Raw genomic sequence first — 15,997 nt, 5'->3', positions numbered from 1 at the left:
CCAAGAGGTGGAGCCCTTGTCCCCACGTGCTGAGAACTGGGCTGGGGTGGTGCTACTGAGCTGGCCTCTGACAGAGACAGGTCAGGGTCTGACTGGAGGGCTCTGCCTTCATGGAGAGACGCTCAGGGCAGCCTGGCACGTCTCGGCAGCCCAGCAGCTCTGGGAGCCTCGGGAGGTGCCGAGGCCTCTACGAGGATCATGTCACACACAGCTCTGCTGCCCAGAGTGGGGGCTTGCTGCTGTAGGAGTGCCATCCGCGGGCGGCCCCCGCAGCCTCGGGGCCCCCAGCCGCCTCCCCATCACCGTGGAAAGGAGACTCCAGCAGCTTCAGCACCCGCCGCACCTGGAGGGAGAGCTGGGTAAGGGATGCTGGCCAGCCCAGCCTCCCAGGGATGGCGGGGATGGAGCAAGCTTGCCTCTGAGAAGTCCCCGTTCTCAGCAGCCTCAATGGCACTCTGGGCGATGTAGTTCCTCAGGACGTACTTGGGGTTGTTGGCCTGCATCACACGCACTCGCTCTGCCTGCCAGGCAGCCCTGTCACCAGCCCCCGCCATGTCCTTTTCCAGCCGGACTCTGGAATCACAGCCCGGTTGCTCTTATCAGCAGCAGCAGCAGCCACAGGCCCTCATGCAGGGTCACCTGTAGCCACCTGAGGCGGTGGCTGTGGCACACGGGGCTCACCGGTACTCCTGCAGCCAGTCAGCCCAGCAGCCCCTGTTCCTGCTCTGCAGCTCCTCGGGGCTCAGCTGCTCCAGCTGCGACTGCTGCTCCACACGGTCCAGCTCCCTCGCGAGGCTTGCCTGGGTGCCGATGAGCGCGAAGAGCTGGGGGTTGGACTGCGCCAGCATGAGCATCATGGAGAGCTGCCTGTAGGGAGGCAGCGTGAGCCTGCCAGCCAGGGCACCACGCTCTGCCCTGCATGGGCACCGCTGCAGTCGCTGCTGGAGGCCTCGGCCCACCTCCTAACAACGTGTGTCCTCCTGGCTAATCAGTAAAGGCGTTTCTGTGTGACCAGCCTGTGGTTCTTACTCAAAAGCCATGGTCAGCACTGCCCGGGTCTCATCCTGAGTTTGGGCAGCACTCTGCACGCAGCATGCTCATCCTGTTGGGAGGTGGCAGGAGGCACCATCTGCCTGGGACTGAGTGCCATGGGCTCTGGCCAGGTAAGCCAGAGCCGTCCTGGGTGCCCACGTCAGGCTCCCTGTGCTCTCTGACCAACAGGCCCAGGTTGCCCCTGTTCCCAGGAGTAGGATGGTTGCAGCCCCCGGACCCCGGGTCCCCAGATCCTTGTTCTGGGTGTTCCTCCCCTTTTGAGAGCAAACCCCATGGCAGCAAGGCCTGAGTACCTACCGGGGATCCATCTGGGGCCGGAAGGCGAGCCGCAGCTCCTCCAGGGAGGCACACTGCGAGGTCAGAGAGGTCAGGAACTCTGCCAGGCCTGGTGACTGTGGCTCGAGCGGGAAGGAGCTCAGCAAGGAGAAGGTGTTCGTGAAGTCGGCACCTGCATGTGGGCCGCTCAGGTGGAGGCGGGCAGATGCCAGCTCATGCTCCCCCATACCAACCTGTGTCCTTTCTCCAGTGCCTGCTGGGCCCTGACTCCTGACCCTTCAGCTGCCACCCATCTGCTGACTCTAGGTTGCTCACAGAACTGGTAGCGGGGCCTAAAGCTGGCACCTGGCCTTCATGGCCAGCCCGCCTGTCACGGGAGCCACTGCCGCCCTCAGCCTTGCTTGCCAACGCCTGGGCAGAAGGACCATGGCATTCCCTAAGAAAACAGCGAAGAAATAAGGAAACAAGAAGTGGGCCAGAACAGCAAGTGGTGGGGCACAAGCACAAGTGGAGAGATGCAAGACATGCAGAGAGCAGCCGACAGCCCGACTGCCTCCCCCTGGATCGCCTCCACCACCAAGGGGGGCTGGCAGGACAGACCGAGCGGGTGACCACAGGCTGTCTCAGGGGCTGGCTTTAGACTCAGATGGAAAGTGAAGAGACTTCCATGCAAACATAGCCCAGAGCTGAGCCTGCTTGGATGTCAGATGAAGCAGACCAGAGACAAGAACAGCCACCACATCAGGCAGACGTACAAACTACAAAGCAGACAGCTAACGGACCGGAGGAGGAACAATGGCTCTGTAACAGGACAGGCGTCGGTGTCTCTAATGCTGCAGCACTCGGTGATGGGCGCAGCATCCCGGCGGGCCAGGCCAGCACATGCCAGCTAGACCAGGCAGCTCTACTCGGCAAGAGCAGGTGCACTCCAGGGACTTCTGCAAGGGCGTCACCGAGGCCACGGTGGAACGAAGCCAGAGATCGCCCCACGGCTCTGCGTGCTGTTCGTTTCACTTAACAGTGGGGATTATTTTTGGTGGTACCAGGGATTGAACCCAGGGGTGCTCTACCACTGAGCCACATCCAGGAGTCTCTAAGATTATGTCTAATTCTGAGATGGTCTTGCTAAGGTCCCAGGCTGACCTTAAACTTGCCATCTTTCTATCTCAGCCTCCCAGGCCGAGATTACAGGTGTGCACCACCACATTCAGCTTAAATACCATACTCTTCACAACCAGTGGGTCAAAAAAGAAATCACAAGCAAAATTATGAAATACTTGAAGATAAAACAACATGCAGCAAGAGCTGTGCTCAGAGGGAAATAAACAGTCGTAAATGTGTTCATTTAAAAAAAACCTAAAGTCACTCTACTAAAAGCAAAACAAAACCAAAAAAGAGCAAAATAAGACCAACGTTAGCAGAAGAGAACGAAATCTGGTTACAAGGATCAGAGGGAAGTAGGAGCTGGTTCTTGTAAAAGATCAACAAAATCAAACTTAGCCAGACAAAAACGGGCCCAGGTTGGGAGTGGGAGCGTGAGGAGGACCTGGTGGAGGACACCGCTGACCCCACGTGTGCAGTGCCCAGCGCAGAATGGGGCCTGCAGGAGGAGAGGCAGAATTTCCCGAGAGGCAGTCCTGCCAGGCACAGTGGCCACGCCTGTGACCCCAGCTGCTCGCAAGTTTAAGGCCAGCTTTGCAGGACCTTGTCTCAAGGGGGAAAGGGCCAGGAACAGAGCTCAGTGATCGCACACCACTGGGTTCAATGCCCAGTGCCAAAGAACAAAAAACCCAAATCAAACCAAAAAGACCGAACCACAACACCTCCCAAACTTCTCTGGGAAAAAAGGAAAAAAGGGGACAGTAAGCAAGGCTCTAGCTCAGAGGCCAGCTCTGCCTGGATGTCCACGCCAGGCACTGCAAGACAACTACAGGCCAGCCACCCTCAGGAATGCAGGGCAGACGTCCTCGACAGAAGACCAGCACACCAGTTCACTCTTCCTCACGGCCAATCAGGCTTCACCCCCAATACCAGGGAATCTGAGGGGGGCGTGACCTCAGGGTCGCCCTTGACGGGTGCAGGAGAAAGCACCCCACAAGTCCTGTAGCTTCTCACGGCGAGAAGGGCGAATCAGGAACAGAAAACCTGACTGGCAAGAGCTGCATGCAAAAAAGCCCCCAGCGGGTCCCGTGATGAGAAGGAAGGGTGCCCCCAGGCCAGAGCCAGGGTCCCGCGCCCACGTTAGCCACTGCTGTTCAACGTTGTGCCAGAAGCAGTGGTGCACTGGACATGGTCTGGCAACCCTGCTGACCACCTGCAAGAGGGGAAGCAGGGACCCAGACTGGGACCTGCACCCGCACCTACATAGCAGCACTGTGCACATGAGTCAGAAGTGGAGGTGACCTCGCCTGCAGCGTCACCCTGTGTAGGGCCTCAAAAGGTGTAAGATCTGGACAACGGTCACACTTGGAAAGCACAATGGTGGGTGCCCGGGCTGGGAGGGAGCTAGGGGTTGGAGTTCCAGGGAGGCCAAATCTGGGTTCAGGATGGTGGTGATGGCCGCAGGACACGCAGGCGTGCTCAGAGCCATGCTGTGCACCTCCAGGAATGGTAAAGAAGGCCAGGCCTGGGGTGCACACCTGCAAGCCCAGCAGCTCAAGAGGCTGAGGCAGGAGGATCTCAAGTTCAAAGCCAGCGTCAGCAAAAGCAAGGTGCTAAGCAACTCAGTGAGACCCTGTCTCTAAATAGAATACAAGATAGGGCTGGGGAGGTGGCTCAGTGATGGAGTACCCCTGAGTTCAGTCCCCAGGACCTGCCCCCCACCAAAAAAGGGGGAAAAGGGCAAATTGCACTCTGCCCACCGTAATGCTGTGGGCTGGCTGCAGTGAGTGCCGCTCACCAGTCTGGCGCATGGTCTCCAGGAGCCTGGCCACCAGTGCACCATCCTCCTCCTGTGCCACACTCACGAGGCCCAGCTTCCTGCGCATCTTCTGCAGGTAGTGCCTTTGGAACTCGGAGTCGAACTCCTCCTCCAGGATGGCCTTGCCCAGCGCCTGGGGCAGCTCGGGCTCCAGTGCCTCGGCCAGCTTCTGCAGGTTCCACTTGCACACCTCGGGCTGCTTGCTGTAGGCGTAGCGCCCGGCGTGGTCTGAAGCGTTGCACACGTGGTCAGGGTCGTACCTGCCACACAGGTGAGGCTGCGGGGCTGTGAAGGACACACCCAGAGGGCGGGTCCCATGTGGCCACTGCTCTCCTGTTCTGCCCTATCCCTGGAGTGGCCCTGACTCTTGAAGCCGGGCTCCTCAGCCTGCCAGGGACCAGAAGACCCTTACTTCCTGCCCACCACCTGCTCCCAACCCCACAGCACAAGGAACCTTTCTAAAATGCTAGGGAGCTCATGCTGCTTTTGCTCAAGACCCTCCAGGAGATTTCTGCTTCCAGGAATGGCCAGTCAGGTGTAGCTGAGAATTAAACACCAAAGAAAGACTTGTGCAAGCAGTCCACCGCCCCGGGTCAGGTGTCCCCTCCCCTCCCCTCGCCCCAGTGATCGTGGCTGGGGTCTGTGCCTCAAGGTTTAGCTCCGATGCGGGCAGCAGGCTGCCTGGGGCCCACCATCTGCAGTCCAAGGGGCCACTCACCTGTCCAGGAAGCCGAAGGGCCCATAGTCAATGGTAAGCCCCAGGATGCTCATGTTGTCGGTGTTGAGCACACCATGGCAGAAGCCAACGCACTGCCACTCGGCCACCATCCGGGCTGTGCGTCGTGTCACCTGGGGAAGGGCAGATGCTGGCAGCCCCTTCCTGGGCCTGCCCCACACAGCCAGCACCGTGTGAGTGATCCTTGCTCTCCAGTGAGATCTGAGTTTCTGCCCAGTGCCCTTCCGGTCCCCGCAGCGCTCGGCCTCTGGGTGAGCTGGTGTGTGGCCCTGGCTGCCACTGACTCTACCTTTCTCTTACACACCCACCATTTTGGCTTTTAACCAAACAAGAAAAGTCAGGCAACCCAGACTTGGGCCCATCATAAAGGCCCCATGGGCACCAGGAAGGACCATGAAGCCTGGCATCGTGTGCCTGGGTCCACACTGCAGTGCCCCGCAAGCTGCTGTCCCTCCACACTGGGTGCCACAAGATGGGGCGTGCCTGCCAACCCTGCCACTCACCCAGCCCCCGCTCTAGTGCTGCCTGGAGAGGAGCTGTGGACTGCAGGGCTGCACCCAAGGGCCCTCCCTGCTACCACACCCCTTGCCAAGCAGGATCCTGCACGTCTTGCTTCACACGGGACAAATGCACACACATACTCCTGAGAATTGAGCAGCGCTGCCCTTACAGCTTCAATGGCAGACCAAGGCTCAGAGGGGTGGAGCAAGTGACCAGACCACCCACCCACATCTGTACCATGTGGTTGAGCTGGTCAGAGGAGTGGCCTGTTGCACAACAGGCCCACAGACAACTGCTTAGTACCGCTATTAACCCATGGTGCTCCAGCCCAATCCACTGGGCAGAGGGGTCTGGGCTGCAGCCGTGCCCTGGTGGCATGTGCACCACCGTCCCGGCACCCCCACCTGGCCTGGAGCTTCCTCTTTCAACTCTGCCCACAGGCTGCAGGTGTGGCCCACTTGCAATGTCCTGTAATTCCCGATGGAGTAGATGAGTGTGCTATCTGTGGTAGGAGCAGGGGCCTGGACCCCAGCTTGGGCAGTTTGAGTCTCCCCCAAATCTCCCCAGCTTGGCTGCTCCCCCAGTGGTGCCAACCCAAGGAGGCGGCATCCAGCACCCCAGCCAGCTGCCCCTTACGGGGCTCTCCCCAGGCCAGGGCACCGCTGGCTCCCGCAGGTGCCCCCGGCCCCGCCGTGCTCAGAGCCTGACTGGTGTGCTTGCCAGCCGCCAAGCCACAAGTCCGCAGGTGACGGCACTGGGGACGAGCTCTGCCCACGGCTGGAACAATGGTGCTCAGCAGCAGGCGGGGCCGGCACAGTTTGGGTGTGAGGTGTCCTCCAAGGCTCGGTGAGACGATGGTCACTCAAGTGAGACGACTGGGTCACGAGAGCCCTGACCCGACAGTGCGTTGACCCGACAGGGACTAACTGGGTGGTGACTGGAGAGGTGGGGAGTGGCTGGAGGAGGGGTCACTGGAGGGTGCCTTTGGGGTTTATGTTTTGTCCCTTGTGAGCAGAGCTCTCTCTGCTTCCTCCGCCATGATGTTCTTCCTCACCTCGGGCCTGAGGAATAAGCCAGCTGTCTGTGGACCGGGACCTCTGAAACTTGAGCCCCAAGTAAACTTTTCCTCCTCTAAGATTGTTCTCGTCAGGTCTCTGGTCACAGCTGCAAGAAGTCTGACTGAAACGGGTCCTAGGTTCCTGACGGGAGGCCCTGTGCGTGGCCTCCACCTACCTCCCGGAAGAAGGCGGCGTTCCTCGGCACGTGGTCACTGTCATGGGCGTGGGCAGCCTGGATTTCAGGGTAGAAAGAGCCGATCACGTAGTCGAGCATCTGGACTCTGATGTCATTTCGCCCCACACTGGGACCGGCACGCCCCGTGTGCTCATCAGTGGGCTTAAAAATCTCAAAGGATCCAAACCTGAAGGGGAGACCCAGGTGTTTGACAAGGCAGAGACCCTAGCACCTTGTGAGAAGAAGAAAAAGGAAGCAGCGGAGGCCCCTAGACCTGTGGCCAGAGGGAAAGAAAGCACCTGGCCAGGCAGCAGGCCACCAGCTCTGGAGATCTGCCCACCTCCAAGCAGAGAGCCCCCGTTCCGGCCGCCTGGGGCCCATGCAGGCCTACGGCCCAGAAATGGCCACTGTTTCCTGCCTCGCCCCGACTCAGGAGGGTCTCTGCCCACCCCCAACATCCTGGCAGGGAGGGGCAGGGGCAGCTCAGTTCCAGGTCAGAGCGGCTCTCAGCAGGAGCTGCAGCAGGCGAGTCGGGAGGCAGTTTTGGTTGCCATAACTGAGGCTGTTTCTGGCAGAGGCTGTGAGGACGTGGCTATTGCAAGAGACACAGGACGGCTTCCAGCAAGTGTCAACAGAGCCACCATGAGGCAGACCTGGGCCCTGGTTCCTCCTATTCCCCCCTGGGCAGAAAAGGCCAGAGACCCTCACAGTCTGTCTCAGGCATGAGCAGCTGGTGGCCGTCAGGGACAAGGTCACCCTGGCTCTTGGTTCAGGGATCAGCTCTGTAATACTGGAAGTCAGGCAGCAAGGTGACAGCAAAGACAAGCTTGGTGACACGGAGGAACTTACCTTCTAATTAAATACGTTAAGGATAATGAGGTTTCTCACCGTCAGAAGGGAGCTTTATCAACATGGGGAAACTAGCTGGGCGCAGTGGCACAGCCTGTGATCCCAGCGGCCTGGGAGGCTGCGGCAGGAGGACTGCAAGCTCAAAGCCAGCCTCAGCAACTTAGCGAGGCCCTAAGCAACTCAGTGAGACCCTGTCTCTAAAATATAAACAGGGACGTCGCTCAGCGGTTAAGTGCCCATGGGCTCAATCAATCCCCAGTACCAAAAAACAAAGAAATAAACAAAAACCCCTCCAGAGTTGGATTGGAACTTGAGAGACTGTAGTGAACTCTACTTCCTTACTGTTTTCAATAAACCTAGATGTTTACATATTGTCCCCGGCTGTCCCCTGGGAGCGTCTGATAGCAGTGAGCACATGGGTGCGGTGGCTTATTGAGGAATGGGTGGCCTGAGGTAGGAAAGCATCAGAAAGGACTCCAGTCACTGGGCAGCTGAACTGCATCTGGACAGTTAGGGATGACCACAAGGACTACAACACACCCGCTCTCAGCAGCCTGTTTCTTTATGACACTGAGACCATCTCCTTGGTCAATTTTAGGTAGTTTTTTGTCTGAAACTCCTAGGAACCTGCTGTTTGGGCAGCTCCTCCTCCCAGGCAGGGTCCTGCAGGGGTCACCCTGCCCAGCCAGCCCCACTGTCCACCAGAATGGGACAACCAGCCTCCTGCACTGAGTCCCTCCTACAGCATGAAGCACCCGCTCAAGGCTGGGCTGAGGGGCTCCTTTGTCCTGCTTGGCCTTCCAGCTGCACAAGCACAATCTGACTCTAGAAGCAGGTGTGTAGACAGGCCAGAAGGACCCGGCATTACCTGATGAAGGAGGGAGCTACACGCAACACAACCGTGCACTTTTCGTGTTTTGGATTACCATCATAGAACACGTCACGCACCACCGTGGACTCAGAGGTGACACAGGCCCCAGCCCGTGTGGTGGGGACCCCCAGATGGAACATGGCCTCGCTGCAGAGGAACTCCCGGATGCTTGACCGCAGGACCTTGCGGCCGTCGGCCTGTCTGAAATCAAACACAGAGGCCCATGCCCGTCAGGCAGGTGTCCACTTGAGGAAAGAGGCAGCCGAACAACCCTTTGAGCCCATCGGTTCTTGTGAAGCTCTGACAGCACTGTAAACAGAGTCCGCCCCGGGTGCCCGGTGTGGGAGCCGTACACCCAAGCCCAGGAGAGGACAGAGGACCCGCCAGCCCCACGCACACCCTCAAGCCTACAGGCTTCACTCAGAAGTGTACCGATCCACCCACGGCAACGCTCACTGTGACGCAGACACACATCAGCACTCACTGCAGTACGGGAAAACCTGAACCAGCCACGAGGTCAGTGGAGGCTCCTGCTCATCAGGGCCAGGTGCACTGCCCAGAGACGGGCGCACCAACAGCTCGGCCCCCAGCACCACCGGCAGGGAGGCCAGGCCCTGAGCACACAGTGGGCAGCAGAAGAACACATGTGCACACAGGGCGGCCACACCTGCTTCTGGGTGACAGGCCCAGGGAGGTGCTGCCCACCAGACGCCCAGCCCCAGAGAACCGGCTGAAGCAGCAGCACTGCCTGTTCTGGTTGGGCTTGTGTGGCTTGGGCTTTTGCACTGAGCCTGTCACTCTTTCAAAAGCAGAGCACACAGAAAGAAGCCAGTGGCAGCAAAGCACATGCTGCCTGGACGGGCCACATCCTGGTCATGCTGACCTCAAGTGCCCTGCCCAGAACCCAAAGGGACCCACAGTATGCCCGGGTGAGGGCTGCAGTGGTGGCGGCTGGAACACAGCGGAAGGCAGGTGTCAAAGGGCAAGCCCACAAGGGAAGGCGAGGAGCACAGCTTCCACCTCAGCTGGACACTGGGGGAAAGGGCACCACAGGGTGGACCACTGCCCCCAGGCACGAGTCTGGATGCTGGGCTCAGCCCTAGACTGACTGGTTCTCTGAGCCAATGGCCTTAAGGTGCTGGGCAAACCTGGACCTGCCCACCCTCACCTGTGAGTCACAGTAGGGCTCACTCCAGATCTAGCAGGGCCAGGCAGTGACCCAGGCTAAGGGCTGACAGTGTCCGCCTCAGGTGGTTTCAGTCCCTCCTGCCCCTTGCTTGCCACCTCCTAGACGCTGAGAACTGTACCAGGCCCCGTGTCTTCCACGGCACCCCACCCCTCCTAGCTTTGGGAATGGCTCCTCAGCCGAGCAAGAGTCCCCAAGGTTTCACAGAAGCCAGCACAGTCCAGCCAACCTGGGATCTGATAAAACCATCCTGAAAACCAGCAATGTGGCTTGGACTGCCATGGGACTTACGTTGGAATTCATACTGTGGCTCTGGTTTTTGCTTTAAGAACCGTGCCTGGGCAATAAGGAACACTGCTTTGCTTTGGGACTGAGGCCCAGGTGTGGACCTTGCTGAGCCAGTCGAGAGGCCTGTCCTGGAACCCCAATAGCCACAGCAGGCAGGGGTAAGAACCAGCTACCTGCCCCTCCAAACCACACCTGGAGGCTCACAACCACCTTGGGCTTCAGCCTCATCTAGAACTGTTGAGGCCACTTACATGAGAGGAGGCTGGGCCTGAGCAAGGGTCCAAGACCCCTTTCCTCTTAAAGGAAAATATTCTAGCCAGGTGTGGTAGTGCACGCCTATAATCCCAGCTACTCAGGAGGCTGAGGCAGGACAATGGCAAATCTGGGGCCAGCCTGGGCAACTTGGCCACAGTATTCTACAATACCTCAGGTCTTGAAACACTGAACAAAACCCCTAAGTCTTTAAACATAAAAAGTATTTTCTAAGGCTGGGGGAGGAGGGCCATTTCATCCCCAGCAGAGCAAAAAAAGAAAAAAAAAAAAAAAAAAAGCATCTTCCAATAGCAAATTAATTTATTTCACAAGCTGGTCTTTACAACTGGTAAAGATAAATCATCATTAGGATGGAAACATCAACTATAAGGTGTTCAGACCTCACAAAAAGAGGTCTCTGAACACCATCCAGGCAGGTGCCTATAAACAGGTTGCTGGGGGCAGGTGGTGGGGACCTTGCACAGCTCAGTAAATGTACTGAGACAGAGCTGAAAGGTCTGGAGACTGGGAGATGAAGAAGAACCAGTCATTCTGAGGATCTGACCAGGGAGATGGTGGGCATGTCAGTGGATGGAGAGAAAAGGGATGAAAGCCTCAGATTTAGAATATTTGACCATAAAATGCAGGTTGTCTATTTTTAAGTCACTGAACAAGCGCAGTATGGGCAAGTATGTGAACTGCAGCCTGGTGTGGTGGTGCACATCTGTAATCCTGGGAACCAGCTGGGGAGGCTGAGGCAGGAGGATTGCAAGTTCAAAGCCAGCCTCAGCAACTCAGTGAAACCCTGTCTCTAAATAAAATAGTAGTACAAAAAAAAAAAAAAAAAAAAAAAGAACAGCAATGAAAAGCAGCACCGCAGACTGAGGTGCTTCGGTGTCCAGGAGGCAGGCCTGCCGTGGTACAAGTTTCTCTGGGGCTGACTTTCCGGGTTCTGCACCCAGGTTGGCTTTGGAACACCTGTGCCCCACCGGGGGTGACCTGGAAAATGCACGAAGGGAAGGTGGGTCCGAAGAGCTTCTGTCCCCCAGAGGGCAGGGTGGGTCACCCAGGCTTCTGTGAAGGAACACAGGCTGAGCTGTTTCGGGGAGGGGCACTGCCCAGGTGGCATTTGGAGGAAGGGTGTCTGGAGGTCAGTCCATTACCCCACCTAGGAGAACTGGCCTGGGGAGCCCCAGTGAATATGGGCGTCATGAGAGTAATTCGTGGAACTAACTGCAAAGTCCTTTGCATGTCATGAGGACAGCGTGGATGGCCGGCGGTGCTGTGCTCTTAACGGAGAGATGCTCCACCGGACAGAAGAGGCAGTGGGATCCCCACCGCCCTCCCGGGTCGCCACTCGGCGGGAGCCCAGGCAGGGCTTCCTGTCCTCTTGCGGGCCACAGGGCACTTCCCGGGGCGGCTTCGTGCCCGCCCGCTTCGCCAGGTCACGCTCTGCCAGGATCAAGGCCGGCACCAACCGGGAGGAAGCGCTACTGGGCGCCCCGCCTGCCCCTGCTGGAGGGCGCGGGCGCGGCCCCGGGTCACCCGCCTCCCCGAGCCCCAGCGCACCTGGAGAAGGGCGTGGGGCCGGCGCCCTTGAGCTGCAGCTCCCAGCGCTCGCCCGCCGCTGTGCACACCTCGCCCAGGTACATGGCGGCGCCGTCGCCCAGCTGCCCCGCGAACTGGCCGAACTGGTGCCCGCAGTAGCAGTGCGCGGCCGGCTCGGCGCCCGGCAGCAGCGCGTTGCCGCTGAAGAAGAGCGCGGCCTCGGCCTCGGCCTCGGCCTCGAGCGCGGCGGCGCCCAGCCCCAGCAGCGCCAGCGCCGGCCCCGACAGCGCCACGACGCGCGGCTGCTGCAGCGGGGCGGGACGCGCGCGGCTGAAGCAGGCCCCGGGCACCTGCCGCGGCGCGGACGGCGCGCCCTCGGGGCCCGGCGGCGGCGTCTCCACCGGCAGCGCGCGCAGAGCACGGTTGTCGAAGCGCAGCCCCGCCAGCCAGCGCGGCGCGGGCTCCATGGCGGCGGCCCAGGCAGAGCAGGGAGCGGGCGACGGGCGGCCCAGCGGCAGCGGCCGGGCGCGGGCGACCGCGAGCGAGGCTCGACGCGCTGAACGGAGCGAGGCCATCCGTCGCGCCGCGCCGCACCGCCCCCCGGAAGTCCCGCTGCCCCGGCCGGAAGCCCTTCTCCGCACGACGCCCATTCGCTGGGGCCGTGTCCGCTTGGCGCCGATTGGCTGGCTCGTCCGTCTCTTCTCCACCCGGGCTGCAAGGCGCCGTGGACCCGAGCGTGCGGGGGCTGCGTGCTGGTTGCGCTGACAACCCGACCAGTAGGTCCTAGAAGTTGCGACCGGGTGACACAAGACAGACCAGACTGCTCCAAGTGGATGACATGCTGAGTGACGTCCCTAGGACCACAGGGGCGTCCCAAGTCGGGGCGAAGCCAAGGTCAGCCCCGGGCTCACGCCGGCTGCGGGGCTCACTTGGCGCCAGCGGGAAGGGACAGAGACCGGTTTTCAGGGCCCCAGCGGCAGGAATGGCTGGACATTGAGGCCACACCTGGCAGTGTCCTTGGGACCCAGGTGGGAGCCGGCCACCTCTAACTGCAAACAGGAACAATTCTGGGCCAGCGAGAGCGAGGCCAAAGCAGAGCGTGGTCAGAGGCGGGGGCCAGAGGCCTTGCTGGTGCAGGGCCCGCTGGGAGCCTGGTTCGCATACCGTGCGCCGGGCCCTTCCCGCAGTGCTCCCTCACCGGCACCTCGCCTCACCTTCTCTCCCGCTCTCCTGTGTCCCGGTCGCTTGCAGTCTGGGAGGGTAGGCATCCTGGTGATGGGGGCCCCAGAGAAACCGCCACTCACTCTGCAGGTCACAGCTGCCCAGGCGAGGAGTTTGGGTAGGTGCTACAGGGTGACAGGAGGTTCAGGCCCGCTTGTGGTGCCCCTCTTTCTAATCTACCCGACCTGGGCTCAGGGACGCTGGACAAGGTACCTGCTCCCTCCTGGCTTCAGCCACTCTTGGTTCCAGTTCTGTCCCCCACCCCATTCTATACCTCAGGAACTGGAGCTTCTCTTGGGGCCACAGCATGGGCTTCTGTGACCCCACGTGACCCCAGCTTGTTCCTGGGGGGTTGCGCAACCACGGTTACACTGCTACCTTCTTCATGGGGTGTAGCGTGATGTGGATGAGGGGACAAAGCAGGTGCTTTGTGCTGAATGGGAGTCCTCTCCAGTGCTGGACAGTAGCCTTGCCCTTTGAGGACCCTGGGGGTTCCTATCTGGGATCTTCCCACCAGGCCTGCCAGTGGGGCCACTGCCCTGTTTCCAGTGTCCTTCTTCATCACTTCCCTAGGAGACAGGGCCATAGCTTGATGTCACCCCTCCCTTTTCCCAGGCCCTGGACACTCCTGAACCATCCTGCTCAAGCCCCAGTCTGACTCCCTGTCTGATTCACACTGGTGGGACTGGACTACTGAGGGTCCATGAATATTAGGCAGTGTGACCTACTGGCCTGAGGGGACAACTTGTAGGTGCTAAGGGTTCCAACAAGTCAGCACAGAAGAGCAGTGGCCCTCCCAGCCTTGGTGGCTTTGCCTCTGGCCACACCATTGAATGGCATGGCCTTCTTCAAGAAGCCCTCCTGAGTGCCTGCAGGCAGTGCAGGGTCCAAAGGGCTGGGCAGGGTAGAAGCTGGCCACCCCTCCCACCATGCCAGCGCAGAAGACAAGGCAGAGAGGGGCTGGAACTTAATGCTCCACCTTCCCAGGCCCAGTGTGGCTCCGAGACCTCACAGACAGAACTGTGTGAGTGTGCAGGACCCACTCCATCACTGCCCACTGTCCATCACAGGCTGGAGGCAGCCTGGGTAGGCCCTGGCCATGGCCTGTTGAGGCCTGCCTGACCTCCTTTGCTTTACCAGCAGACTCTGCCTGGCTGATCTTGGCTGCAGCTGGCAAAGTTGTCAGTTTTATCCTGGCAGAGTGGGCAGCCATCATGGTATGGATCTGGTATCCTGAAAGTGCTGCCTTCCTGGCTGTCAGTCTGGCCTGAGCCCTGGAACCACATCCTCTGAATGGTGTGGGCAGTGGGCTCAGCAGCCCCTCTCCCTGTGTCCCCATGGCTCCCAGACCCAAGATGCCCAGGGCTGCCTCACTATATGAGACCCCCAGTGCCAGTCCTCAGGGAGGAATGGCCCTTCCCAGAGTGGAGGCAGGGCAGAGGTACTGGGAAAGCTGGGGCCTCTGGGCTGGGGACCAGAACTCTCACTCCCGCCTGTATGAGCTTCTCAGCAAAACAGAAGAGTTCCCTGGGAACAGAGGAGGTGGCCTGGAGAGTCCCAGCTGTCCTAGGTACTCACCATGTTCCCTGAGTACTGGCCAAGGTTAACCTGGAGAGCTGGTCCTCCTTGCCAGCATGGAAGCTGTCATAGTGGGCTGAGCCCAGGTATAAGGCTGTCCATGTCCTACAGGCCCACAGCCAACTTGGACTGCAGACCCAGCTGGAGGTCAGGACTGAGACATGCTTCAGCCCAAGCCAGTGATGGTCTGAAGGAGCGGGCACCCAGGTTCAGGTTAGCAGCTCCCAACCACATGTCCCTGTTTCTGCTTGACCTAATCTAGAGGGCCCACTCCACCCTTCCCCTCCCATCCCTGCCCTGCCTTGGATCCAACTTGCAGTGCCTAAGACAAGGCCCCGGCTCTTGCCTGTGACCAGCACAATCCTCCTACCCTCCAGGTCTCTGAAGCCCTGTTTGTACTCCTGCCAGGGCCTCTCGGGGTCCAGGCACCTCTTCCTGCCCCAGTCTCGATGCTTCATCCCAGTCTAGACACCACCCTCATGCATGTGGCGGGAAACCTGGCAGGGACATGGGGCAGGGTAGGCGGGAGCTTGGAGGACCCATGCAGCCTGCCCCTCTCTGACAGCCACGTTCCCCTAAGTATTTATTTATTTAGGTACTGGAGATGAAACCCAGGGTAGTTCATCACTGAGCGCATCCCCAGCCCTTTTTATTTTGTATTTTGAGATGGGGTCTCACAAAGTTGTTGATGCTGGCCTGGAACTTGCAATTCTGCCTCGGCCTAAGTTGCTAGGATTTACAGGTGTTCATTTGAAAAACACATACTCCATTGTTTTCTGTTTATTAATGTAGCATAAACACATGTTGTAATAGAAATCTGAACTTCCAAAGGGCGAAGATCTACAGTATGCCAAGGCCCAGCTGCTACCCAGCATATTCACTGTGCTCTGAGGTTGTACCGAAGTCTCTACTGCCCAGGACTCAAGAGGCCAAGATGGAGTTGTTCACACCCTTAAGAGTAGGCCTGTGATTCTGCCCAGCCTCTCCGGGTGAATACCTGCGCCTTCAGGGGAGGTGGCAAGGCAGAACTCACCTTCCCTGCCCCTTCCCATCCACCTGCATTAGCATCTCACTATTGAGAGGCTTAGGCTCGAAGTACCTGGCAGGTTCCCACCCCAGGCTGTAGTGCAGCATGTGGATGGCTGCTCACCTGGAAGGCGCACATGGTGTACCTGCCACGGCAGGCCTTAGGGTCATCCAACCAGATCAGAGAGAAGCTTCTCCCAGAAGGATGGGCTGAGCTGGCCCAGCAGCAGTGTCTTTACCCTGTCCCCGCAGCCAGGCAGCTACTTTTCCCATTGGAGGCCACAGCTGCCTCTTTGATCTGCAGCAGCTGGCTAGGGTTTTAGTCCTGAAGTCCTCAACGTGCATTGACACCTGTCTCTGACATCCAACATGAGCCCTACTGCCCGTGGGGGTCTGCCTTGTCCTGGCCTGGCAGTGGTCTGGGGGTACCTTGGCACACCAGACCCTCCTGCATGAGCC

At 59.4% G+C, this 15,997-nt stretch overlaps 1 protein-coding gene across 1 annotated transcript; it reads right to left on the bottom strand.

Annotated features, from left to right (window-relative positions):
- Positions 1-61: 61 nt before the first annotated feature.
- Positions 62-12,325, bottom strand: SELENOO (selenoprotein O). The gene is made up of 9 exons (XM_079142661.1): positions 11,735-12,325; positions 8,437-8,640; positions 6,720-6,906; positions 4,968-5,098; positions 4,229-4,509; positions 1,351-1,501; positions 682-867; positions 417-573; positions 62-343 (listed from the first exon to the last, which is right to left on the bottom strand). Exons 1-9 carry the CDS (start codon positions 12,286-12,288, stop codon positions 197-199), a joined length of 1,998 nt encoding a protein of 665 aa, XP_078998787.1. The 5' UTR covers positions 12,289-12,325; the 3' UTR covers positions 62-196.
- Positions 12,326-15,997: the final 3,672 nt, after the last annotated feature.

Source organism: Sciurus vulgaris, assembly GCF_902686455.1.
Source record: "Sciurus vulgaris genome assembly, chromosome: 5".
Classification (NCBI taxonomy): domain Eukaryota; kingdom Metazoa; phylum Chordata; class Mammalia; order Rodentia; family Sciuridae; genus Sciurus; species Sciurus vulgaris.
The sequence above is the reverse complement of the archived record's forward strand: the minus strand, read 5'-3'. Positions and strand labels throughout refer to the sequence as shown.